The sequence below is a fragment of the Lissotriton vulgaris genome, chromosome 6 (genome assembly GCF_964263255.1).
Source record: "Lissotriton vulgaris chromosome 6, aLisVul1.2, whole genome shotgun sequence".
In the NCBI taxonomy this organism is placed as follows: Eukaryota; Metazoa; Chordata; class Amphibia; order Caudata; family Salamandridae; genus Lissotriton; species Lissotriton vulgaris.
Window position 1 is genome coordinate 1254341786 of NC_141694.1, and position 27311 is coordinate 1254369096.

Sequence of the window (27311 nt, forward strand, 5' to 3'; positions counted from 1 at the left end):
ATATATTGATAGATTTATAGGGTGAGAGATAAGGTAGTGCATTGGAAAGAGTAGTAGAAAGAAGTTTGAGATGAGTCAGAAAGTTGGGCTAGAAGATATATTGAGAGAAGTGTAGGCTGAGAAATAGGGTAGTGCATTGGAAATGCTAAATTAGAGGAAAGTGATAAATATATAGATCCATAAGTACATTGAAAGTATATAGATGCATAAAGGAGGTAAGTATATGTAGATTAAAGCTATTGATAGAGGTATGGGTGAGAAATAGGGTAGTGCTCGTTTTCGTAACTAATGAACACACACTCAGTGTTCGTTTGTAAGCGACACGGATAGGTCTCTCCAAACAACGATTGCCCCTTTTAAATATTCAACCACATTTCTGAAGCATTACACCCCACAACAACATTTTTGCTCTAAAGCTATATGCTTGAGCGACAATAATCTCAAGAACCGTAGGTTGCTCTACTGCCTTGGATTTTGGAAATTTTTGTGCTTGATGGTTATTTCCTGACAAAGACACCTCCAGTGTCGAAATGCGCGTCGAAGAAACCATGGTTATTTGTACCAAATTGTTGATTTTGCAATGAATTTAACATTTTTTAATGAAAATCATCGACTGCTGTTTTTAAATGTCAACATCATTTGCTGAAATAATTAAAATGTATGATTTTTTAATAATTTTTTCTTGAACTTTCTCTTCACATTGCTTTTGTCACATATTGCCTGGGATTGTTGTTTTTCATATAAATAAGAGGCAGCGCCAGAATTAAGACCAGGGAAAACCTGGTCTTACCCTTGCGCAATGTGGAGAAATGCTTTATTTCTCCTCGTCTTTGCTGTTTCCATATGTGCTGCCTTGTGCAGCACACATAGAAACAGCAAAATGCAATTGATTGTGTATGTGCAGGAAGGCGAGCCTTCCTGCACATATTTAATCATTGAAAAAAAAGACTTTTTGCAACTTCTATGTTTGCTGCATTAAGCAGCACACATAGAAGTTTCAAAACCCCATGAATGAGTGTTTATCTGCAGGAAGGCCTCCCTTCCTGCACATAACAATCATTAACATTCATTATGCACTATGGTACAAGGGTGCGTGCATTGGCGCTAGGCAGCTGAACTCAGCACCAGCACTAGGAGAAACGCAGGGGTGCACCACATTCTTGTACATACGGCATATCCCTGTGTTTTCAGAATGGAGAAGCGTGGCTTTAGCAATATAACATGCTTCTCCATTCTGTTGTAAATATGCCCTGAGTCTCTTGTTCTCTTTGAATTGTTTGCCAGCAGATCACTGTGGCGGAAAGGGGCATATTTACAGGATGGCGTTAAGCCACGTTGAGTGGCTCAGCGCAACCTTATAAATATGAAAATGAAGTTAGGCCACTGTAGCGTCCACAAAAGTGACGCTCTGGTGACTATAGGGCTTGTACATATGCTCCTAAGTGTCTTATTGAAAAATAGGTTTACATTCCCACGCAACATGCAGGGAAATCCCTCTTTGGTATTCTGTGTCCCTGGTGGTCACTCATCTCTCCTGGCACAGCATTCTTGATAAAATATTTCTCCTGGATTTGTGTTTAGATGTGCATTATTTCTGTGGAACAATGTCGTACATTGACACAATTACTCCAGTACACTGAGTTATCACCAATTCATCATCATCATAAAATCTTTACTTTTTATCACCAATTAAGTTTGTGGTATTTAGCCATTTTAGTGAGCAGCTACAGTTTATAATTGACAAAAATAATCACTATGGTCTCATAAAAACCTTTGTTGTGACGCACAAAAATATCCTGAGGGTGTTCATGTACTTCTGATCGTTACTTGCATGACTTTTCAGCACACAGCTCTCTGGAATACTGTGGGAAATCTAGGAGTTGCAGAGTTCTATCTCTACTGCAGAGTAGAGTAAGCTCTTGCTTGATAAGAGCTCAGGCAAAAAACTATGGCCTCGATAAATAAACTCAGGGAATCTTGATGTATTTTTAAGATGAGACAAATCCTAAAACTACTGTGATCTCAATACAACTTTTCAAAGTTGTTAACTATGTTTGAACTATATAACAGTACATGCATTTCATTCCCATTTTCTTTATGTCAGTGTACAGGTGAAAGGCCACCAGTCTAACTCAATAGGTCTGGTTATAACTGAAAATGGTGCTCACCCCGTTTGATGGAACGACAGCCTCACGAGATCCTATGTCATTAATATTATTAGATGCAGAGAAAGCATTTGATAGGGTCTCGTGGGGGTTCCTATGGGCAGTATTAGAGAAGGTAAATCTTGGGAGTGGCTTTATAAAGGCTATCAGGGCTTTATATGTCAATCCAAGAATTAAACTTAGAATTATGGGCGAATGGAGTAAAGAGATAATGATTGGACAGGGAACTAGACAAGGATGTCCCTGCTCTCCACTTCTCTTCGCCCTATATATAGATGCATTTATTAGGAAAATAGAACAGAACATAGACATACGGCCAATAGTCTTGAATGGACACGAAACAAAAATTCTGGGGTACGCGGACGATTTGGCGGTTACCTCTTGCGATCCTGAAACTGCATTACGGGCAATAGAAACAGAGGCAGCTATATATGGAAGATTATCAGGATATAAGCTAAACGCAGATAAAACGCAAGTTGTAATAAATAACAAAGTAACGTTGGCAGATCAAAGAGTCACTGAGACTGCGATATATTTAGGGGTTTCAATCTCCTCCGATATCACAACCATAGTAGAGAAGAATTTAGAACCTATAATACGCAAGGCTAAAACTGACTTTAACCGATTAAATAACCTGCATTTGACTACAATTGGCCGATGCAAACTGATAAAAATGTCCTAAAGTGCTATATCTTTTTAGGTCCATTCCCCTACTATTCGACAATAAATGGTTCAGAGAGCTAGAAGGGGTAACAAACAGGTTTATATGGGCAGGAGGAAGAACGCGACGTAGCCAGAAATTTTTGTCGTTGCCCCGAGAACGTGGCGGGTTGACACTCCCAGACTTCAAAACCTATTATTGGGCATCAGTTTTACAATTTATAAGAGGGATGCTGGGGGGAGATATTACGGACAAATGGAGAGGGAGGGATATGATTCCGGATGTATATGAGCTTCTGGTCACGGATTTGGACAGCTGGCTTCTCAAATATGATGAGAAAAGTTACTACAAGAAGGTACGGTTTAAGACCCTGGGGGCTGCCATAACAATATGGTCTATCCTTAAAAAGAAGCTAAAACTGGGCAGAATAAACTATTATACACCACTATATGGGAATCCATTGTTTCCAGGAATCTTCCACGATTCCATAATGAAAGATTGGGACAGGCAAGGGGTAAAAACTTTAGGAGACCTTGTAGGTCGGACAGGGGCAATTATCACGTATGAAAATGCGCAAAGGCTTTATAATTTAAGGCGAAGAGATTTTTATAAATATTTACAAGTCAGGTCAGTCCTATCAAGAAAGAGGGGCTGGAGAGGCTGACATGCAAAAAGTAGATTTGATGGAAGACTTGAGAAAGGAGTCAGGTTGCTCTATATCGCAGTTGTATGTCGAAATATGTAAATTTAAGAAGGATGACTCTAAAAAATGTTTGAGAAATTGGGAACTAAATTAGGGCTGACTGGGAATGAGGCCGAGAAGTCTCTAATAATGTCAAATAAGGTGCTGAGTACAACAAATTTGCAAACACAGCAATATAAAACATTGTATGAATTGTATTATACTCCCCATAGGGTGGCACAGTGGGGCGGAACAAGTGGGATTATTTGTCCAAGATGTCACTCTACCCAAGCTGATACGATTCACATGTTTGCTTCATGTCCCAGGTTAGATAGCTATAAACAGGATATGGAACAATTCTTTCAGAAAACACTGGGAATGAATATAACATTGTCAAACGAAGTTATGATCTTAAGAGTTGCTAAGGATGGCATGGTTGTTCCCCATTATGAGTTTTTGTATATAGCCATGGTATTAAGCAGACTATGTATAGCATCGCTATGGAAAGATTCTAGTCCACCGACTGTACATCAATGGGTTTCTAGGTTGCTGGCAATCTTTACCTTGGAACATCTCTATACGAAAAAAAGGGAAGGGTAAGAAGGGAGGTTGCGAGGCGAATATGGGCTCCAATAATAACATGGAAGCAAAAGCTGGGGGAGTTATAAGCATATAGCAAGATAACTAATAATTTGTTTTAGGTACTAAATTGAATTTGTAAGATCTATTATGGATAGAATTTGTTAAATGCAAGCACGAATCTACAAACTTTTTAAAAGAATTAAGTTAATAATGAATGTTATTTGATTTTCTTATCCCTGTGAAATACATAATGAAAATGTAATTGTAATCTTGATGATGATGAATAAAAAAAATTAAAAAAAAAAAATGGGGGCGTGGCTTGGAGGGCGAAGATGGCGGTCGCAGCTTAGAGGAGCTCCCGCCGGCCCACACGTTATCCGATCATTATCCTGGCCCCCGAGCCCTGCAAACTGCCCTACCTGTACTGGGAGTGTTCCGGGTGGCACCGAGACCTATCCGGTGTGCCGCCCCGCTTGAATCAGCTGCTCCAGTGACCCGCGATTGTCGGCGACGCGGTGCGGCCTACTGTCCACGAGTGGAGCCGGGGCCTCGATTTTCGGGACCCGGGGCCGACGGCCAGTGGTCGGGCCGGTCGGGGGATTCCCCACCCAGCAGCATCGGCGCCGGAGCTCACGAGGACCACTGGGGGTACCTGGAACGTCGGAGGCTACACCTGGGGTGTTCCTGGGACAGCGTGGGGGCACCGCGGCCTGTGCGGACCCCGGGAGACCGGGACCTCGAGTTTTGCGACCCCGGGCCGGACCGAGTCTGAGAGACTGGGGGTCGCAGAGGTCGGCTCCTAGGGTTGGCGTGGCACCTACTGTGCGCAGTGACCACTGACCACGTCCAGGAGGACCCTGGGGGGCTGGGACGCGGACCACACCCGACTGCCCGGTGGCCTTGCATTTTGCCCATACCGTGCGCTCTGAGGCGCGCCTCTCCGGGCCTGTTCCCGGGACTGCTTGGGGCCGGTGAGACGACGGAGGGAGCCTGCCTCGGATACTGGTGCTCTGGAGTGTCCTTGAAGCTTGCCTGGCCCTGGGGACGCCGGGGCCTCGAGTTTGGTGGGCCTCGGCCGGATGGTATTCTCCCTGGCTCCTAGACCGGGAGGTGGGCTCGGAGCGGCTGGAGAGCTAGAGATTTGCACGCCACGTCGGACTTGGATGGCTGGAGCTGGTGGTGCCTGGAGGGACGAGCCTACTGCCCGGATGGTGCGTGGAGGTCTCCCACGGATAGCCCGAGACAAACTGTGAGTGGGCCCCCCCCCCTCCTCCTCCCCTCTGTTGGACCGGCGCTGGGACGCTGTGACGGGACTTGTGACTTGTGACCCGGGAGGTGTTCGGGGCTAGTCAGTCTGAAGACCCGAGTGTCTGCCCTGCATCATCTGCTGCTTTGGGACACGAGTTGGGTGTGGGGTGGCCAGGCAGACGACGGGGCTGGACGTCCCCGGTTCTTGAGACCTTCCTCTGCGCGTCCTGGCTCGCAGATCCTGGGTGAGGTCCAGACTGAGATCCAGGAAGCCCTAACCTGGTGAAGAAACTATCCTGTTGAACGTTCCCGCTGGGGCTTGCTGCCCGGAGCTGAGCTGCGGTGTCTGTGTTCTGGGGGTGCCCACTGGGGACGGCATTTGAGCCCCGACGGAGTCTCCTTGGCCCCCGAGTGGACGATACTGTTGAATTGCTGTTGACGAGGGGCCCACCGCTGGGGCAGTGAGGCCCTTTTCCTTGCCACTAACCATGACGAGAGGTGGGGGCGGCACTGGGTCCACCAAGCAAGGGACGATTGATAAATTCACAGGGCCCAGTGGAGGCTCCGGGGCCTCCGGCGGTGGCCAGAACACAGGCCCTGATAATGCGGCCCTGATGGCCGCCATTACGCAGTCCAGAGACATGCTTGATGCCAAAATTGGGGCGGTTGGCGCCGATGTCATGCTGCTGCGTCAAGATCTCCGCAATGCTGTGGCCCGCATCACCGAAACCGAAACTCGGATTACAGGGGTGGAGGACGATGTGGTGGCTCTGAAAAAGAAAGTGGAGGACATGGCCAGGATCCAAAAGGGGCTAGCGCTCCGTGTCGAGGATGCGGAAGGGAGGGCGCGAAGGAATAATCTGCGCTTTGTGGGCTTTCCAGAGGATTGTGAAAAGGGGTCCATGGATGTATTCTTGACACGCTGGTTGGAGAGCTGGCTTCCCCCGGACGTCTTGTCACGCTGCTTTGTGGTGGAGCGCGCCCATAGGGCCTTGGCGCAGAAACCGCCGGCCGGAGAGCGACCACGTCCAGTCATCGCCAAGATCCTTAACTTTCATGACAGGGACGTTATTCTCCGAGAAGCAAGAGCAAAGGAGGACTTGTCGTTCGAGGGTCACAGGATTATGATTTTCCCGGATTATACCAGGCTGGTGCAGCAGCAGCGCCGATCCTTCCAAGATGCGAAAGCCAAGTTACGTGGATTGAAAATTCAATATTCACTGTTGTACCCTGCTCGTCTGCGGGTTGTGTTTCATTCCAAGACCCACTTTTTCGACACCCCGGAGGCGGTGTTTAGCTGGACAGATGAGACAGTCAGGATCCGACCGAATGCCCAGCCGGGCCTGAACTCCGGAGCATCGCGTGGGTCGTCGCAAGAGAGGGGCGAATCATCCAACAGGAGCAGGAGACACAGGAAGTCTAGGTCACGGCGACGCTCCCAAACCGGGGGTGGCCAGCTGGATGGTGCACAGTCAGACACTGCTCAGTCTGGGACTGGGACCTGAGAGCCGTGGAGCCCCCCTCTTGTCTCCTAAGCGACATTTCGTTTCTGGCCTTGGCTGATGGCCATTGGGGTAACACTACTGATTGATGGGCGGGTGCATGGTGTGGTGTGGTCTAGGCCATAGCTGGACACAGGAAGGGCGTAATGTCTGTTGTAGTTCTGTCCCGCTGCGCTTAAGCGGTGGGTCACATGTGCTTAATGGGGTTCGGGGTGCTGACCCATGGGCGGCCTACTCCTCTCATGTTCGAGGGGGGCCCTAAGGGGAGGTACTGTTAGTTGGGGAGTGTGAAGGGATCCATTGGCGCGGGGGGCTTTGGGCGCTCTGTTTTGGGCCTGAGGCTCTTCATGCCGCGACAGGTACTTCACTGTTCCATGAGGTATAGGGGTGGGGGAGGCGGGATAGGCGGGGGTTTGGTAGTTGGGGATGTTGTATTGGGGAACGGGGAGGGGGGGGTGCGGGGTAGTTGGGTAGAGATGCACGTGATCTTTGCTGCTGTGATTTCTGTAATGCAAGGTGCTTGGGCTGGGTCCGAGGGTTTCCAGATGCTCTCCCACCGAGACTATGGGTGATTCCCCGGTGAGGGCGCCTGTTAGTGGCTCCATGAAAATACTTAGTTGGAATGTCAGGGGGATGCTGGACAAAATTAAACGGGGAGCGGTACTGCGCTGGGGTAAGAGAGACTCGGCGGATGTCATGTTGTTGCAGGAAACGCATATGTTAGGAACGAAAGTTCTGAGTTTACAACGATTTGGCTATACCCAGGTGTTCCATGCAGGCTTTACCAGGGGGTCGAGAGGGGTAGCTGTCCTTATTCACCGACGACTGTCTTATACTCATGAACGCCATTGGCTTGATCCCCAGGGTCGGTTTGTGTTTGTCAGGGGCATGATTGGTGTGGAACCTGTGGTGTTCGGCAGTGTGTATGCTCCCCCTCCCCTGCAATGGTCTTTGGCGGAGCGCCTGTTTGAATTGTGGGCCGACGTCCCGGAATGCCTGGCTGTGATAGGGGGTGACTGGAACGACGTGGTGGATGTGGGTCTGGACAGGCAGAGAATGCAGGGGGCCGCGGTGGCACCTACCCCAACGCGTCTGAAAGCGATGATCGATGGGTTGGGCTGGGTAGATACATGGCGACATTTGCATGCCAGGTCGCGTGAATACACGTATGTGTCCGCAGTGCATGGCTCTTTCTTCCGTTTGGACTGTGTGTTTGTACCCGGGGCCTTCCTCGATAGGGTGAAGCAGGCCGTGATTCAACCTAGGGGTCTGTCGGACCACTCCCCGGTTGCAGTACGGATTGCACTGCGTAAACCGCATCAGCCGTTCCGTTGGCGGATGTCTTCGTGGCATCTCCAACGGGCAGATTATACGACACACATGCGCGGAGCGATTACCCAGTATTGGAGGGAGAATTCGACAGAGGGCATGGATAGTGTGACGGTCTGGGAAGCCATGAAGCCCACGCTGCGTGGGGTGGACATCGCCTGGTGTGCTGCCGCCCGTCGGAAGCGTCAGGAGGCCACTGTAGCAGCCACGGCACAGGTGAGAGCTTTGGAGGGGCAGTGTAAAGGAGGTGCAGGCGATGTGGCGCTCAGGCTACTCCTACAGGCACAGCAAACATATGCTTCGATCCTACTGGACGAGGCTCGCCAAGCCTGGCTGGCCACGCGGAGTAGGGTGTACCAATGGGGCGACAAATCATGCACTATGCTCCACCGGTTGTGTCAGCAAACTCTGCAGCCGATCTCTCTGCCGGGCCTGACGGACGGGGAAGGGGTTGCCATAACGGACCCTGCTGTGCTTGCGGCGAGTTTTGCCGACTACTATAAGGTACAATACGCTTCACGGGATTGTCTCCCACCGGAGGCAATTGACAAATTCATAGCTGACCTTCCCCCCCGGGTGGTATCAGATGAGGCCAGGGCAGCTCTAGACCTTCCCCTGTCGGCGGAGGAACTGGGCGACGCGCTGGGACAACTTAACACGGGTAAGGCGCCCGGACCAAGTGGCTTTCCCAGTGAATTTTACAAAAAATTTCATTTGCAGCTGGGGCCACGCTATCGGCAGGCTTTGGAGGCAGCTCGGGAGTGTGGTTGCTTGCCGGTGGACTGGCGTCAAGCTGAGATTGTGGTGTTCCAGAAACCGGGCAGGCCCCCTGACAGACACGAGTCGTATCGCCCGATATCTCTCATTAATTTCGAAGCCAAATTGTTGGCTAAGGCGTTGGCGAATCGTCTTCTCCCATACGTGGCGGATCTGGTCCACCCGGATCAGGCGGGCTTTATGCCGGGCAGAGCGACAAGGCACAACATCAGACGGGCGCAGGTAGCGGTGGGTGCGATGGGGGCGACTGAAGAGCGGGCGGCGCTCCTACTGGCGGACATTGACAGAGCGTTTGATTCTGTCAGCTGGACTTACCTCTTTGCTCTCTTACCGCGCCTCAACTTGGGTCCAGTTTTTGTCTCATATGTCAAACTGTTGTACACTGGCATCACGGCCTCGGTACGTGTCTCGGGAGCCATCTCGGAGAGATTCCCGGTTGCTAGGGGGACCCGGCAAGGGTGCCCCCTGTCCCCGTATCTCTTTGCGCTAGTCATGGAGCCGCTGGCTGCCTGGGTGCGCATAGACGCGCAGCTTAGGGGCTTTGTATGGAGTGCGAGCCTCACTGATAGGATCGCACTGTATGCAGATGACGTCCTTTTCTTTCTGACGGACCTTGATCGTTCGGGTCCGCGTATTTTGGAGATATTACGCATTTTCGGTGACGTCTCGGGACTCTACCTCAACCCGCGCAAATCGACTCTCTGGATGCTGGGGGGCCGGCGCGAGGTGTCTCCTTGGGCAGCGGATCTACAGGTGGCGATTGGTGGCCTGAAATATCTAGGAGTCTTCCTGTCGGAATCTGCCGCTATTGCTTGGGAGCGTAACATACAGCCGGTATGGGACAGGGTTCAATCCGACGTCAAAACGTGGTCACGCATGCCTCTTAATATCTATGGCAGATCTGCTATTTTTAAGATGGTTGCCCTCCCTAGACTGCTCTACCAGCTGCAAAATCATCCGTACAGAGTGGACCCGCAGTGGTTCCGGCGTGTAAATTCCTTGCTAGGCCGGTTTTTATGGGCTGGGGGTGCTTCTAGGGTAGCACTGCGGACCTGCTTTTTGTCCACGTACTGTGGTGGTCTCGCGACGTCCGATATCTTGTCGTACTACCAAGCCTCTCACTTGTTAGTCTTGAATGAGTGGTGGTACGGTGGCCGTGACGATCCAGCGTATGCCCTAGAACATTTTCTGATGGGTGATGCCACGCTCCATACACTCTTGTATTCGGCAGGGCGGCGGAAGATACTGCCACATGTGACGCAAGTGGTCTTCCTGATTTGGAGGCAGGCGCTGCGTCGCATGGGCTGGTGGGGACGACTGACGGCCGAAACTCCGCTGTGGAACAACGGACGGCTCCCTGCGCTGGCCTCATTGCAGGGGTTTGGAGGCTGGGAGTCCATAGGGATCACGTCGCTTGGTCATGTACTTACCGGGACTACCCTTAAATCCTTTGAAGCGCTCTGCGCTGAGTTTGACATGCCCAAGACCCAGTTTTTTAAATATCTACAGCTTCGTCATGCTCTGGCGCCGAGTCTGGTGGAGCTGGACCAGCTTCCGGACTTTAGCCCCGTGGAAGCTAAGCTTTTCATGGGAGACCTAGGGGATAAAAAAGTCTCAAAAATCTACCAAACACTGATCATTCACTGCTCCTCTTCCCTGGTGTCGTTGAAGGCCTCTTGGGAGGTGGATGTTGGTCCGTTGGATGAGGATGACTGGCGGGAGGCGCTGGAGTCCCCCCGAGGCACGGCTATAGCAGTGAGGTTGCGATTCATACAATATAAATACTTGCATCGGGCTTATTACACCAGAGAGAGACTGTGGAGGGCGGGCCTTATTGCTTCCCCAGACTGCCTGCGCTGCGGGGCCGAGAGAGGCACGTTGGTGCATACTGTGTGGTCGTGTGTGAGCCTGGTCCGGTTCTGGGGTGGGGTGTGGGACTGCCTATCTGAGGTGCTGGAATGAGACCTACCTCGTACACCTAGGTTGGGTCTTCTTCATGTCCTAGATCAAGTGGGTGGGAACATCTATAAGCGCCATCTCCTTCTATTAGGCCTTGTTGTAGCCAAGAGGGATCTGGCGAGGGCCTGGAAGAGTGACCGCGCCCCCCCACTTTGCGCATGGAAGGCGGGCTTGGACTTCCTCATGGGGCTGGAATTGCCGGTGTTTGAGGCCAGGGGCTGCCCTCGGAAACATTACAAGATCTGGAAGCGGTGGGCGGACTATAGAGACCTGACATTGGAACCTCCCGCTGAAACAGAAGATGGTCTATCCACTGATTGAGATCTCAGGGCCTGGATAGCTCCAAGACACTTAGTCGTGTTTTCTTATGTATACTGCAGCTGATTGTGATCACGTGCATCGGGTTAGGGCGGGATAAGGGGTGGGTAGTGGGAAATGTTACAGTTGTGGGGGGGGATAATGGGGCGGGTGGGGGCTAGACAGAAGTTTGAGCTATACGTATATTCTACTGTATTTTGCCTGCTGATGTGTTCTCCTGTTCTTGGAGGACTGTACACTTGATCTGCTTGAACTTCTAATAAATACTGTTATGAAAAAAAAAAAAATGAAAATGGTGCTCAGACCTCTTTGCATTGCCAATGCTTGTTAAACTTGTATTTGTTGTTCATAAAGCTAAAGCTGTGTGTGGGTTGTCCCCACGGTTTCTCAAGGGAAATGCTGCCTGACTATATGACTTTTCAGCCTTGGTTCCGCCTCCTCTTCTGCATTTAAGAGGCAATGTTGGGTGTCCCTGCTTTTTGATTCCGTCTCACATCACTTAGAAAAGATTTCTAGAACAACTTTCTCTCATCAAAGGTTTCTGCAACAACTTAAGACTCGGTTGTTCTACAGTGTTGATTTTCCTTTGATTCCCAACATGTAGGATTCTGTTACATGACAACCCTTAAAAAACATGACATGGTATTTAAAATGTTAACATATTTGTGTAGTGCCTATTTGCTTAGTAAAGTATATAACAAAACGTAACATAACATTACATTGGATTGACATTTAGGAGACATACACTCATGGGAGCTTACAATTTAGGGGGCTTAAAAACCACATGTTCTACCTGGCCCAGGGTGTTGATAGGTATGACTGCTGCATGCTTCATGGGGTCATATATTGCCTACGTGATGTAGCCATTATACTTCTCACACTCGCCACTCTCCAATAATGCTGTTTGGGCCAAAAAGGGGGGCAGCACAGACCACAGACTAGCTTGTTGGTGTGAAAAAGGCTGCTTTATTGGAAACAGGTGCACCTTACATACAAGTTCCCTTGGCTTGTGCCGTACAAAACAAAACCTCACTAAATAATGTCTTCCTACTTTACCCTCCACCCCCTCCCCTAAACATGTCCCCCCTTGCAACAATTATAAACACAACTTGCAATTTCCTAACCTTTCTACAACTACCTAACTAGGTAAACTTCTTATGTTCTTTCATAACTGTAACTATACATCATTATACCACAACTGACCTAGGAAAAACGCCCCAAAGAAACATAGTGCACCAATCCAGCACTTGTTCCAGCGACAACACCAATACGAAATCCCCCACCCCCGATGCAGCTGCTCCCAAGAAAACTACCTAGCTCAAAAAGTAATGAGCTATCCAACAACAAACCCCGCAAAAACCAGCCTGGAAATTCGTTCCCTAGGGAGGGAGGGCGGGACAAAGATAAACTGTCCAGTGTCCTCCCTGACCGACTGTGGTGTCACAAACACCAAAATGGTGGCTTGTGACACAAGATGACCGGTTATAAAACCCCCAAGCCCATAACTACCCCAGTCCAAGCCAACAAGCCGAAAGCAAGCCCAATGGAGCCCAACCAGCCCATTGGGCTCTGGTTGCCAAGCCCAAAACTAGCCCAGCCGAAGCCCAACGAGCCCAATGCCAGCCCAATGGAGCCTAACCAGTCCAGTGTGCTCTGGAAGCCCCCCAAAGCCCTATTCTCTGATGTGGCTCTTCATACTGGTCCTGCATTGTTACATGCTGCTTACTGCACAAGGCCATTGTTTCCCAATGCTGCCTAAGTGTTGCCACTGCCACATTTCTGTTGTGGTTTGATTTATGATGGACAACACAAAGCTCTGTTTACTGGCCCTCTTCAGATACCGTATTTTTCTTAGACATTTTTATCTGCATTTGTTTGAATTTTTACACATCTGTAAAACTGCTTGACTCTCACATGTTTATCTCCCTTGATTTGCTTTCAGCACTTTAAATTGGCTGCTTGGAGCAAGCTCTTTTTTATTAGGGAAGGGTTGAAACTGCGGCTGTTTGTAGTACCTATTATTACCAATTCTTCAAAATATACATAGGGTAGATGTTGGCTTCACCCAATAGAGTACTTCTCTTACACCTCAGAGTATAGTTGTTAGTGTATTATTCTGCTTCCTATGCAGTGTTGAGTGTTTTACATCTCAAACATGCACTATATCATGCAGTGGCAGCCGGCATGGATCGGGGGAAGAAGGAAGGGGAATGTAAAAAAAGTCAATAAAAACCAGTAACCTTATCGCCGCATCCCACGTCTCTGCTCCGTATCTGTCTGTTGGAACAGGAACCAGGAAGCACACCCAGGCTTCCCTGACCAATGACAATGCATCATTGCAGCATTGTGATTGGTAAGCACCCAGGCTCCCCTGACCAATCATAATGCTGCAATGCAGAGTTGCGATTGGTCTGAGTGCCGTGGTTCGGCACTCAGACAGGGACTGGTGGCCTGGGAATGTTCTCCGTCCAGGCTGTAATGCAGCCTGGACGTAAAACATGGAAAGTGCGCATGACAGTTTCGACCAGCCCCAGAATGCCAGCCAAAGCATCATGCACCCTTCAGTGTGCCCACCACTCCTCCTGTGCCATGCTCTGACAGCAGAGCAGGCCCGACCACCCGCTCGCAAAGCAGCTGGAACAAATAAAATGATAATAACATTCAGTTATTATAATTTTATTTTTCCTTTAGTCACACTGCTTTTAAAAGCAGTGGGGTGGCACTCCTCCACCTTGGCACAGCAGCCCCAACTGAACTCATGATACATTGAATTCTTTATCACATAAATCCATTGTATATCAAAGCAGGCTTTTAAAAAATATTTTAGTCAGGATTCAAAATGCAAGCCAAACCTAAAGGCTATATCATTGTTCGTTTAGCTTCCTTAACAAAACTATGTTCAGATGGGCTGGAAAAATAAACATTGCTATTAAATGTATCATTCCTAATGACTGTGATGAATATCCATAGTCTGTGATGAACTTACTTCTCAGGTAGAGCATCCACGGGACTCTAGAACAAGTATTAGAGATACATTTTCTGTCTTCCGGAAGGGAGTGTGGTATATGGTGGTCCCTCGATTGGATCCGCCAGTGTTGAATGATTGACTGATGCCCTCTTTTGGTATCCTCACAGAAGCCGCTGGGATCTGCACAGGATAAAATCCAAAATAGATGTCTTGTACCTTATGGTGGCCAACCTGAAAGGGTAAGTGGAAAGGGGGTGTGAGTGAATGGGGGATGCGAGTAATTAACAAACTGTCACGATTGTCCTCTGCTAGTAGACCCACTATACGCTCAATGTCATCCTTAGTCCCTGGGTTAAGCTTCATAACAAAAGACCCTAGTTTCCAAAGTTATCATTTGCATGCGTCCTCAACATGGCTTTGATGCCTTTTTATTATCAAATCAAATTCAAATTTAAAAAACATTCTTTTTCCCAGATCATCCTCCTATCTACTAGCACATTCCCTGCAGATGTCACATTGATCCTTCCCGAACCATATAGGCGTGCTTCATACTTAGGCCATGCCTCCCACTGCTCCTTGTTAGCCAACTACTACCTTTTCCTGTTTTTTCTCGTCATTTTTGGATGTAAGGTACAGTTATCCCTCTCCAAATCCTCTCTCATCTACCACACCTTATTCCTCACATCTTCACCGAAATGGATGTAGAATAGAACAGATTAATCAAACAGCAGCTATTGGTGATGGTGACTCTGAGGTCCATTTTACCATCAAGAGAGGATATTTGTTCCATAAATCTACAGAATGTATATTAGGAAAACCAGGCTCCTAAGCACTCAAGAGGATTTCTCAGATCTAGATTGGTCACAGAGAATTAATTGAAAGTTCTCTCTTTTGGCCTGTGATTGACACGTACAGTCCTCTTGATAGAGACAGTGCATGTACTTGTGAAAGGATACCTTATCTACAATGTCAAAATGGCTGTCTATTTTGAGAAAGATCAAGCAAAACGTTCTAGTGCACCCTAATGTGCCTGGGTTGTCATTGACTTGTGATCTCTAATAATACCACCACCATTTGAAGCACTGTTAAAGATGTTCTTTTGGAAAACATTACAATTGCATATGAATCAAAAGTTTAAAAGATAATGAAGCATAGTGCCTTAGATATAATAACCCTCCTATGATTCTACTACAGAGAGGACGCTCTTTTCCTTTCAGTAGGTGTGCCGTGCGCAAACAGAAAAAGTAATAGAATAGGTGTGAACAGGGCTTTAAGTGGGATGAAAAAGCTGGGGGGTCTCTCACAGAGGCGTGATTGCCGTAATTAAGGGCATGGCTTAAAAAACTTAAGATAAAAATCTGTGCTCAGCATAGTGTGCTGCCCCACTGGTATTTTGCTGCTCCTGTCCATTCATCAAGATATATAACACAACAAGTAGCATTACACCTACAACAAGCCAGGACTATTGACATTGTCAATGGTTGTATATTGCATAAGATAAATTACCAACAACTATGACTTTGTTGTATATGATATTGAAAATGCTACTGATCTTGTGGGTGAGGTTGTGGCGTAAGTCTAGAGCTGCCGACTTTAGAGCTGAGAAAGTGGGTTCGAGCCTGATGTTGGCACAATATCCTCTGATTCAACAAATGAATAGGTCCTTGTGTAATGTAACTGGTACTCAGGTAAAGCGCTCCACGTTTGTGCTGTATACAACTGAAAACTTAGTTTCCTTAAAGTTACATCAAAATCAGTGATGGCTAGTACTATTGCAGAGTTAAGTTATTATTTTTCAGCGCCCCATACCGCAGAGAGTCATTCGCTAAAAATAGTCCCTTCTCAGCAACTCAGTATTAGTAGTCCTGCATGGTACCTCCCCCTTGATGATTCTTCACACCTGTTGCCTGTCGCGGTGAATACCGGAACTCCAACTCCCAGTATGCAATATGCGATGCATCCTGGTTGGTGGTGTGGAGGTTGTGAGTTGTGTTGACACAGTGCCTGGACTTTGCTGAAGGGTGGCGCGGGAACCTCCGAGTACTTCCAAACTCTGCATGGCTCTCCCTGGGTCCCCTCGGACCACCGCTGCCATTCAAAATCAGGTGAGCAAATCTAGCAGGGACAGACATAATGCGGCACAGCGTCCTGATGGAGGTATGAATACCTCACGCCACCGGAGCCTCCGGAGATGAAATGGCGGACATCGGACTTCTCAATACCCTGAGTTCGTAGATCCGCTGCGAGCAGCGAACGGTCACCGGCTTGAGTCCGAGTCACTTTATGAGGCAGGGCCATCTGGACTGCGTCGCTGGTTGGCGCAGAAAATATGCAGTAACTTCCCTCCACAAGTAGAGGAAACAGAGGCCAGAGGGGGATTCCAGGAATAAACCACGTTTATTAGGAAGCAATTTGCAGTACTGGCGAATGCATTTCGACCCTAAGTCTTCTTCAGCGCCCCATACCGCAGAGAGTCATTTGCTAAAAATAGTCCCTTCTCAACAACTCAGTATTAGTAGTCCTGCATGGTAACTCCCCCTTGCTGATTCTTCATACCTGTTGTATATGAATACAGCAAAATGTCCCTTTCAGGGGGAGCAACAGTTAGCTGGTGCCGGCGGCGGGCTTGGGAGCAGAACCTGCAAAAAATCATTTTAGCAAGCCTTTAGAACAAAGGACGCCGCACTCTTTCTGGATATTTCAAAGAAGTCAATTTTATTGACCCAGCTTCTTCAAGACCCTCCTACGCGTTTCGGACTTGAACAGTCACTGTTCACGGTAGTTTAACAAGTCCTACATTTGTTTCTTGATATTTATACTATGTCGCCACTATTACCATTATGAAGCATTGTGGGCATCGTAGTTTATGAAAGGTTAACTTTTATCAAGGTCTTCACCAGTAGTTTGGACATTTTTCTAATCAAAAATTTATTAAATCATAAATCATAAAATTGACTTCTTTGAAATAGCCAGAAAGAGTGTGGCGTCCCTTGTTCTAAAGAGTTTCTAAAACGATATATATATATATATATATATATATATATATATATAGGTCAGTGAGCAAGGGCACAGCCGGTGCCTGAAACGCGTTTGACGAGGCTTGCATCCTTTCATCATGAAATGGAATAAAACACGATAATATTCCAAGACTGGCTCTGGCGTTTTGATTTTGATTTTGTGGTCCACATACCTGTCTGAGCTGCACGCGCATTTGGAGGCAAGTTGGAGTGCATATATATATATATATATATATATTCACTGAAAAAACCATAGGTTTCACACCAGTTATGGTTAGGGATTAGCATTTAAAAAACCTATTAAATTCACTGAAAAAACCATAGGTTTCACACCAGTTATGGTTAGCTGGAAATTTTACTGACATAAAACCATTGAAATTCCACGTTATAGTAGTTGGACTCACTATAACTTGCGCGCCTGCAATGCACTGCTGATGACGTCACATATTACATCACTCATGACATGGTCAGTGACATCACTCATGACATCACTGATGACACCATCCTTGTGACAGAGTGACAGACCTCCTTTCACTGTAAAGTAACCCTTGAAACACATATTCAAAAATAGTAACTAACATTTTCAAAAAAGTGGAGATACCCATACCAGTTACAACAACCAATTCAGTAATACCACCATCTAATACACATCCACTCATTCACCAACAGTTCTATATAGTCACTCATACATATATTCACTCATCATATGTAGTGAAACACCTATACATCCTGTTACACACCAACAGTCATCCAAAAGTTACTCACACACATATTCACACATGCAAATAAACTATTGAACATCCATTTATTTGCATATACAGCTATACACACACTACCACTTTACTTCTAAGGAAACGTACACATACTTACTCTCTTAAACAATCACTTATAGAAACACATACTTATTTAAACAGGAACTCTTACAATCTCTCACTTCCACATATACTCTCTTATATATATCAATACTCACATATACTAGATTAAAACATATGTCGTTACTGATAAAGACAATAGTGAGACAGTCGTTTACTCACTAACACACACATATACACACTCATCCATCCATACAGTCCTGTACATATGCTGTGTTCAAAACACATACAAAGAGTGAGTCAGTCACCAACCCATGCAGCCACTTATACACAAAGTGAAACACTGATACCGACATACATACATTTCAATATTTAAAAGTTACTCGCTAATATATGTATTCACTAGGATACACTTAATAAGCCAGTTAACCAATCAATTTTTTTTAAACATCCATTTAGACACTTACTTAAACATTTATTCTTACATCGACCTTTTTCATATACATATAGAAAACATATTTATTTTTCAGAAAGACACACATTCACTGGATGGTGTCATCAGTGATGTCATGAGTGATGTCACTGACCATGTCATGAGTGATGTAATATGTGACGTCATCAGCAGTGCATTGCAGGCGCGCAAGTTATAGTGAGTCCAACTAACTATAACGTGGAATTTCAATGCTTTTATGTCAGTAAAATTTCCAGCTAACTATAACTGGTGTGAAACTTATGGTTTTTTCAGTGAATTTAATAGGTTTTTTAAATGCTAATCCCTAACTATAACTGGTGTGAAACCTATGGTTTTTTCAGTGAATTTCATAGGTTTTTTAAATGCTAATCCCTAACTATAACTGGTGTGAAACCTATGGTTTTTTCAGTGAATATATATATATATATAACTGGTGTCAAACCTATGGTTTTTCAGTGAATTTCAAAGGTTTTTTCATAGCAAATTTCTATAGCTATATTGTATATGTATGGTAAACAATGTTTTTATGTATATTGTTTTATTTTTTTATTTTTTTTGCCTCGGAGAGCTCCCGGTGCACGCCCCGGTGAGCGCCCCGGAAAGTGTAGTATTTTGAAGCGCCCCGGGGAAGCGTCCCGTTAGCGCCAATATCGCGAACGAAAACATGATTGTGACGTATCGCGTAGCCGCGTTCGCGTGATACGCACGGCGTAAGAGCACCCGGAAGCACTCGAGCGACGTAACATAAGCATCTGACGCGCTTACGCGACGCGCCCCGTGGGGCGCCCCGGGGCGTACCCGGGGGCACGTAGCGTAAGCGCGTCGGGTCATGTGACCTGAAAATAAACTTTTCATTGGTTTATAACAGTTTTGGTTTCATAATGATGAAGCCCCTGGTCTAGTGACCTGAAAATAACACTTTTCATTGGTTCAGGACAGTTTTTTTTCCAAATGATGAAAGCCCCCACCTTTTTTCCTTATTCTGACTTTTGACTGAGGAAGACCTGTTTGTACCTCTCTGTACCTTTTGAACTATTATAAAAGGGCTTCAGTAGCAGCAGCAGCAGGAGCATCTCAGCCACCACCACCAAGAGGCCCACCACAACACTACAGTGGTGGAAATGAAGAAGAGGAGGAGGAGGAAGAAGAAGAGGAGGGGAGGAGGACGAGGTGGCTGCAAGAAACTAATACCCCATACCAACCCAAGCCACATATTGTATGGGAGTTTTTTTCCATCCCTGAAGGAAAAAAGAAAGTCAATGCAGCAAAGGTGACTTGCCTTATCTGTGGCATGGAACTCTCAAGGGGTAACCCAAATAAAAAATATTCATTTGGGAACAATACCATGATAAGGCACATGCAGCGCAAGCATCCTATCAACTATTCTGCTGCAGAAATGAGAGAACTGGCCAGCAACCTTCCCCAATCTACACCCAGCACCTCCAAACAAAATCAACCCACTCCATCGGGACCAGAAACAAGGGAGACAATCCCTTGCATTCAACCACGGTTTGGAGAATTTAGGGTCACCTGTATTTTTTGTGGAAAGACCATCTCATATGGTGAACAAAGCATAAAGCTGATCCTCCTTTCTGGTGACAACCACAAATGTTTTTTTTTTGCTCCTGTTGAGCCATTTTGAATTCCCTGTTTTTTGTTTCTCCCCATAAAAAATACCAAAAAAAATACAAAATAGTTCATAAAAGCCAAAAAAATTACAAAATGTTCAAAAAACATAAAAAAAATATAAAACAACAAAAAGAAGAAAAAAAGTTATTTTTAGAACTACCTCCAATTTCTAAAAAAAGGCTAATTTTTTTTAAAACTCTATCATTCTTTTTTCCCCATGGTACGCTCCCCGGTGCGCGTACTGGGCACTCCCCCCGCGCAAATCAAAAAAAACAATTTTTTTTTTGCCCCGCGGGACCCTTTTATAGCCCCCACATCAAACCTAGGGGGTCAAGGGGGATCTACTCTTCCCCCTTATGGTCATTTCCCCCTTTGTTTTTCCCACCTCTTGTGTCTCGATTCTACCGAGACACAAGTTGGCGGCCGCTCCGGACTGTTTCGAATGTTTACAGACACCCGAGAGCCAATCAGCTTTCCGTGCGCACCTCACGTGGCGCGCCCGGAGCGCTCCCCGGTGCGCTTACCCGGGCGCTGCCATAGATATGTATATTTTTTTAACCTAATTTACTCAAAAACCATTCAACCATTCGGGCTAAAAGTGAGTTCGACCGCCCTATGGAAATTAACATGGGGAAAACTCGTTTTGGGACCCCCCTTTTATCTCGGCACCCGCTTGACGAATCCCCCCCAAACTTTCAGGGAAGGACCGGAGTGGAGCGGGCCACGAACTTTGAGAAATTTGCGAAGATTCGTCCACCGGCGCCAAAGTTATTCCCAATAGAATGTTGCGGAGTTCCTATGGAAAGTAGATCCTAACTATAACTACTATATATATATATATATATATATATATACACAGGAGCTAGAGCCACTGGAGACCAGTCTTAGAAAGGCCACGTTGCCTTTCCCTCTTTAGCTCCTCAGGGTCTATTTCAGCATTTATAGAGGGGTCATTAGCAGAGAAAGAGAAAAGGAAAAGAGATGAAGGTTATGGAAAGAGCACAGATGGAAAGACTTTGGAGAGAAATTAGAGTGGGTGGGTACAGAGAACACAAAAAAATGGAGATAAAGGAAAGAGAGACGAGGAGGGGAACCGGGCTAGTCTGAAAATATTTGCCTGTGCAGCTTTTAATTTCCAATCCAATCATGCGCCAGGTGCCAGTAAGCTGTGATATGTGAGGGATTGTGGCACAGATCAAGAGAGCAAAATGTTCAATGGAGTAAATGGCTTCTATTTTGGCCATACATTGTCTCTAACTCTATTGTCTCTCATCGCAGGGCCACGGTTCTTTGAACTATAGTTGTCTGGCATGAAGAGTGTGAAAAGTATAAGACAAGTAAAACAAGAGCAATATTAGGCATGACTGAAATGGAGAATTGTTATTATTGCATTCAAATAAGATAGTGCTCTAAACAGACTAGAAACCTATGGGATTAAAATCTGGACATTGTTCTTTGGTTAGTCATCCATCATATGCCTTAGGTGAGCAGACCCCTCCAAGATATTCAGGCATGGATTGGCAAATTTTGTGGCACAATCATGGAAATTGTTTGGCACAAATGGGCACATTTTGCAGCATTTTTGCAGCACCTTATTTTGTTATTCTGCATATAATAATACCCCCCTTGGCCCGTCGTTTGCCCCATGGGTTGTGGGCCCTAGATTGCAACCGGTAAGTACTGAATTCTGCTCCATTTTTAGATGTGATAATAAGGAATCTATCAAAAGTAGAGAGGGGGCCGTGGCCAAGATGGCGGAGTGAAAGGACGCTTCTTCTCGCAGCTCCCCGACCCGACTAGTCCCGAGCCCTGAAATATAGCCTTTTCTCCCCCCTCCGGAGCTTAACCGCAGGGGAGAAGCGGAGGAACCTGCAGAGACGACGCTGGTCGAGTCCTAGCCTTCGTTTAGTCTCAGGATAGCCCGTCGGACAGTGTTGGAGGTCCGGCCCGGGAAGCGCGAAGAGGAGGAGGCCGACCCCAGAGCACGTCGGCCGGACGCACGCCGCGCCCATTGCCGCTTGGAGTGAGCAGCCGGAGGAGATACTGCGGCGCCTCGACCGGGAGGTCTTGGGTGCCTGGGGGGACCACCGAATTGGCCCCATGGGAGCAGCAGGGTGAGGCGCGTGAGTCCAAGCCTACGCGTCTAACCGCCCACCGGGAGAGCATCGAAGCAGCAAGGGTGTGGGACCGGGGCCTCGCGCGGAGCCTTCCCTCCAGTGGCGAGACTCCACAGCTCAGTGAACGCCGAGGCCCACAGCAAAACCGGAGTCCTTGGTGGCCCCACAGCTTGTATGGTCGGACCCGGAGCGATTCTCGGCCGACGCACGACGAACCTGGCCGGAGGTGGAAGATAGCAGACTCGCCCTGAGAGGCCTCCGTTGGCAGCTGTGGCTGGAGAGTCCTGCACATTCCCCGAGGGATCCACAACGTCTCTCCCTTCGGGAGCGATCGGAGGCAGAAAGAGGAGACAATCGCAGGTGATACCATCCGGGCCTAGTGGAGGCCGCGACAGACGGAAACCGGCGAGGCCTATAGGAGGAGTGCGCATCTCGTCATAGCGACCACGTCTGGAACCTAGCGTAACGGACCCAGAGGTGCTATCCCCAGACGGTGCTTGGTGCAGTTGCCGGTGACGATCGCCAGTCCCTTGTCTGCCCTAGGATACCAACGGCGGACAGAGACACATCGAGTAGAAGGGGACGGGAGACCTGGCCCGCACTCAATCCAAGATGGCGTCGGGCAGAGGCGCCAAGCGGGGAGAACGCACTCTCCCTGACATGCTCAGCAGATCCCAGCAAAGAGAAGATAGGGGGCCGCTATCAGCAAGCCCGGCCGGAGGATCGCAGAGTTCGAATGGAGGGGAACCACCGGTCACCAGATCGTTCCTTGAGTCGCTGTTCGGCACCCTCAGAGATGATTTTCAGACACTGAAACAGGAAGTGGCGGGCGAGGTTCGGGAGGTGCGCAGAGAGGTGGAAGAGATCGGGGAGCGAGTGGCCACGGTGGAGGGCACGAATCACTGTATTGATGAGGAGTTAGTCCTATTGCAACAGGAGGTGTTGCGCCTCAGAGAACAGCACTTAGATCTGCAAATGCACAATGAGGACCTTGAGAACGGCTCTCGGCGAAACAATATTCGAGTCCGGGGGGTTCCGTCCTCGGATGAAGGCACAGATATAGCTGGCTACCTGGGAGACTTGTTCCGAGCTATCCTGGGTGAACCGCCTGAATTCCCGGTCAGGATTGATAGAGCGCACCGAGTGGGCCCGCCACGACGAGCATCAGCACCCACCCCAGACATTTTGGCCTTCCTTCCGGACTTCCCACTAAAGGAACGCATCATGACTGAGGCCCGGAAACAATCTTTGTTCACTTTCGGTGGCCATTCTGTGGGACTGTATCAGGACTTGTCCGCCATTACTTTGCAAAAACGGAAATCATTCAAGATCGCCAAGGACTTTCTGAGAGAGCACGAAACACCCTATGCCTGGGCCCACCCCTTCCGCCTCATCTTTAGATGGAATGGCACGATGCATCAACTTAGATCGCTTCAGGAAACCTGTGAGGTTCTGGGGATCACGGCGGAGGAGGAAGACACGAACACGCCGACCCGAAGGCGCGGCCCCAGAGACGGATGGCAGAGGGTGTCACGGAGACGAGGGTCGGCCAACCCCAGAAGGCCGGACTCGCCCACCATTAGAGCCAACATGGCGGATGCAGTCTCTGAGGCGGCCAGAAGCAACGCCTCCAACGGTGATGTGGCTCTTACAGCATAATGACGCTCCGGGGGGAGAACACCACAGCCTTACTGGAGTAGCAGGTTCGGGTCTTGGAGGGTGGAAGGGTGGGGGGGAAGAGGGAAAGGGGGTAAGTGGCCGGACGTCCACATTGGTAACTCACCACAGGCTTGCCCGAGGGCATGACTGGGACTAACATTTGTTTGGACTTCAGGGGTTTGTTGGGGGGTGTGGGAGGAGGGCACTTGGTTGTTTGCATGAAGGGTTTGTTGGGGTGTGGAGGGTGTTTGGGGAAAGGGGAGGGGGAGGATGGGCAGCTTGGGGGACGTTTGGGGGGGGTTGGGGGGGAGTCACGGGGCCCGTCCAGTGCAACTATGCCACTCATCACAGCCTTGCTGTGCTTCTATACATTGTCTACACCGCACCCACCTCTCTTAGACCGTGACACACTGCTTCTACCTTGGTTTTACCCACACAGATGACGGCTTTCACAGTAGTTACCCTCAATGTGAAGGGATTAAATAATCCTGTCAAGAGAAGGGCAGTACTTTCCTTATTGGAGAATACCCACGCAGACTCATCTCCTAGCCAAAGACTGCCAAAGGATGCGCTCCCATAAGTTTCCCACGCAACTCTTCTCCTGCAATACCACTAAGACCGCTGGGGTTGCAATTTTGGTATCCAAAACGTTTAAGGGAGAGATCCTCCATAAGTTTGCTGAGCAGAAGGGTAAACTCCTGGCTTATAGGGTCAAGTACGGGGGACTGATTTTCACTATTGGATCAATGTATAGCCCCAATGAACACCAAGAATGATTCCTACACTCGGTTGTGGTGGATATCACCGCCACACCAGATAGACACGTAATCATAGGGGGGTCTGAATATGGTCTTCGACTCTTCCCTGGATAGGTCGGTGCAACGGCGCCCGCAGACTGGGGAGATCTCGCAGACGGGCAAACGCCAACTAGGGGACTCGGATCTCCATGACCTTTGGCGTTGCTTACACCCCACCACCCGGGATTATTCCTATTATTCACACGCCCATAAGACCTACGCACGTCTCGACCATATCTTGGTCTCAAAACCGGTCCGCGACTTAGCCATAGCGTCAACGATAGGGGTTCTCTCTCTATCGGACCACGCCCCGGTTACGGGAACGTTTCAATTGCCATCGATGTCACCGAAGCGTGGGGTGTGGCGCCTCAGGGATACCTTGCGGCACAAACAGACGGTGGTAAAGCATATTCAAGACTCAATTCGGGAATACCAGGAGCACAATGATAACGGTGACACTACCCTGGCAACGCAATGGGCGGCGCGGAAAGTGGTGCTCCGAGGGGGAATTTATTGCCATCTCCTCCGCTGAGAATAGGGAGCGTCAAAAGAAGCGTGAGGAACTCACTGGCAAGGTACGAGAATTGGAGCAGGTTCACCAGAGGACGGGGGCTCCCAGAATCTGGAAGCAGCTTAAGGCTGCGAGGAAGCTTTTGGCAGCCTTAGATATGGACAGGGCGGAATATGCTGCATTGCGCTTGAAGCATGCATATTATACAGATGGGGACAAGTGCGGGAAACTCCTGGCACACAAACTTAGGGAAGCACATCAGAAGCACTTAGTGAAGGAGCTATCAACACCCACTGGGGGGTCAGTAACGGAAGACGACCAAATAGCTGAAGGCTTCCGCCGATTTTATGCTGACCTCTACAAGGGCGAACCCCCGTCATCACAAGCAGAGGAGAGCTACCTGGCCTCGGTTGACCTTCCCTCCCTCACTCCGGAGCAAGCAGAATAGCTCGAAAGGGACATTCGGGTGGAGGAAGTAATTACGGCCATCTCCAGGCTTAAACATGGGAAGGCCCCGGGCCCTGGCGGTTATACTTCCCTTTTCTATAAAACTTTCTGCCCTACGTTGGCCCCGATCCTCACGCGCCTATTTAATTCCTTCTCCGTTCCTGGAACTATCCCTCCGGATTTGCTTAGGGCAACGGTCTCGGTTATTCCTAAACCGGGGAAGGATCGGACGCAATGTGGCTCCTACAGGCCAATCTCTCTCTTGAATATTGACCTTAAGTTGTATTCGGGGATCCTGGCGGCCCGTCTGGCGCTTCACCTTCCGGGACTAGTGGAATCGGATCCAGCCGGGTTCGTTCCGGGGAGGCAAACGGTGGATAACACCAAGAGGGTGGTCCATGTACTGGAGAAAGCCTCCAGGATACCCGGGGAAAGGATGTTGCTAGCAGTTGATGCGGAGAAAGCCTTTGACAGGGTGCACTGGCCATATCTAGAGAAAGTTCTAGCGAAAGTAGGTATTGGCGAGAAATTTCGCACTCTGGTGTTTAACTTCTACAAGTTTCCATCAGCAGTGGTACGGGTTAATGGCTGCAGCTCCCAACAGTTCGCGATAGAAAGGGGTACTAGACAGGGGTGTCCGTTATCCCCGCTTCTATTCGCACTCTATATGGAACCCCTGGCCCAGAGGATACGTCAGAATCCCAAAGCGCTGGGAATTAAGATGGGGGAGTACACCCACACTATCAGTCTGTACGCAGATGATATTATTCTGACATTAGCGGATCCGGGGAGGGCGCTCCCTGCATGCATCGATGAGATGGAAGCCTTTGCTGCCATAGCGGGCTTCAAGATGAATATGGTGAAATCGGCGGCCCTTGACGTCTCGCTCACCATGGCCACCAGGACTGACTTGCAGAGGCGGTTTCCCATGCACTGGTCGAAAGACCTGGTGCCCTACCTGGGCATTCTTCTGGCACCCACGCTACCCGCTATGGTGACTGCTAACTACACTGCCCTAGGTTCTAAAATTAAGGAGGAACTGGGCCGCTGGAGCAGGGGCACATTGTCCTGGCTAGGCAGAATTGCCACGGTGAAAATGACCATCTTACCGCAGGCGCTCTACCTGTTTCGTGCCCTGCCGCTGCAGCCCCCGAAAGGATGGCTGCTGCAGACTCAGGCGGACATTGCACGATTCATATGGCAGGGCCGTAAACCTAGACTCAAGAGGGCCTTGGCTACCCTGGCACCTGAAGCGGGGGGACTAGGAATACCGGACCTCCGTAAATATTTTCAGGCGGCACAGCTAAGGTATCTGGTAGAGTGGAGCAAATGGGAGACCGACAAACACTGGCTTTTTCAAGACCAGGCAGTGGCGGGCCGGACCCTGCAGGAAGTGCCCTTTTTGCGGCGGACACATCGCCCTCCCAATTTATATGCATCTTACATCACACGGGTTCCCATGAGGGTGTGGGATGCCACGAACTTGACTCATACACTTACCACCTTCCCCTCTCCGTTCACGCCATTGATCGATAACCCAGAGTTTCACCCTGGCACAGAACCGGGGGCTTTTGCACGCTGGCGGGCTGCGGGATGCAGAGCACTTTTTCATCTATATGGCCCGGATGGCATTATTCCGTTCCCAGAGTTCAGGAAAGA

General features: G+C 48.5%; 1 protein-coding gene across 1 annotated transcript in view; it reads left to right on the forward strand.

Annotated features, from left to right (window-relative positions):
• LOC147708715 (uncharacterized) overlaps positions 1 to 27311 on the forward strand; it is a 251516-nt gene that overhangs the window by 25191 nt on the left and 199014 nt on the right. Inside the window, exon 8 of the mRNA XM_086925765.1 lies at positions 14359 to 14430. Coding sequence (XP_086781891.1) covers positions 14359 to 14430 — 72 coding nt within the window. The remainder of the gene's footprint in view (positions 1 to 14358; positions 14431 to 27311) is intronic.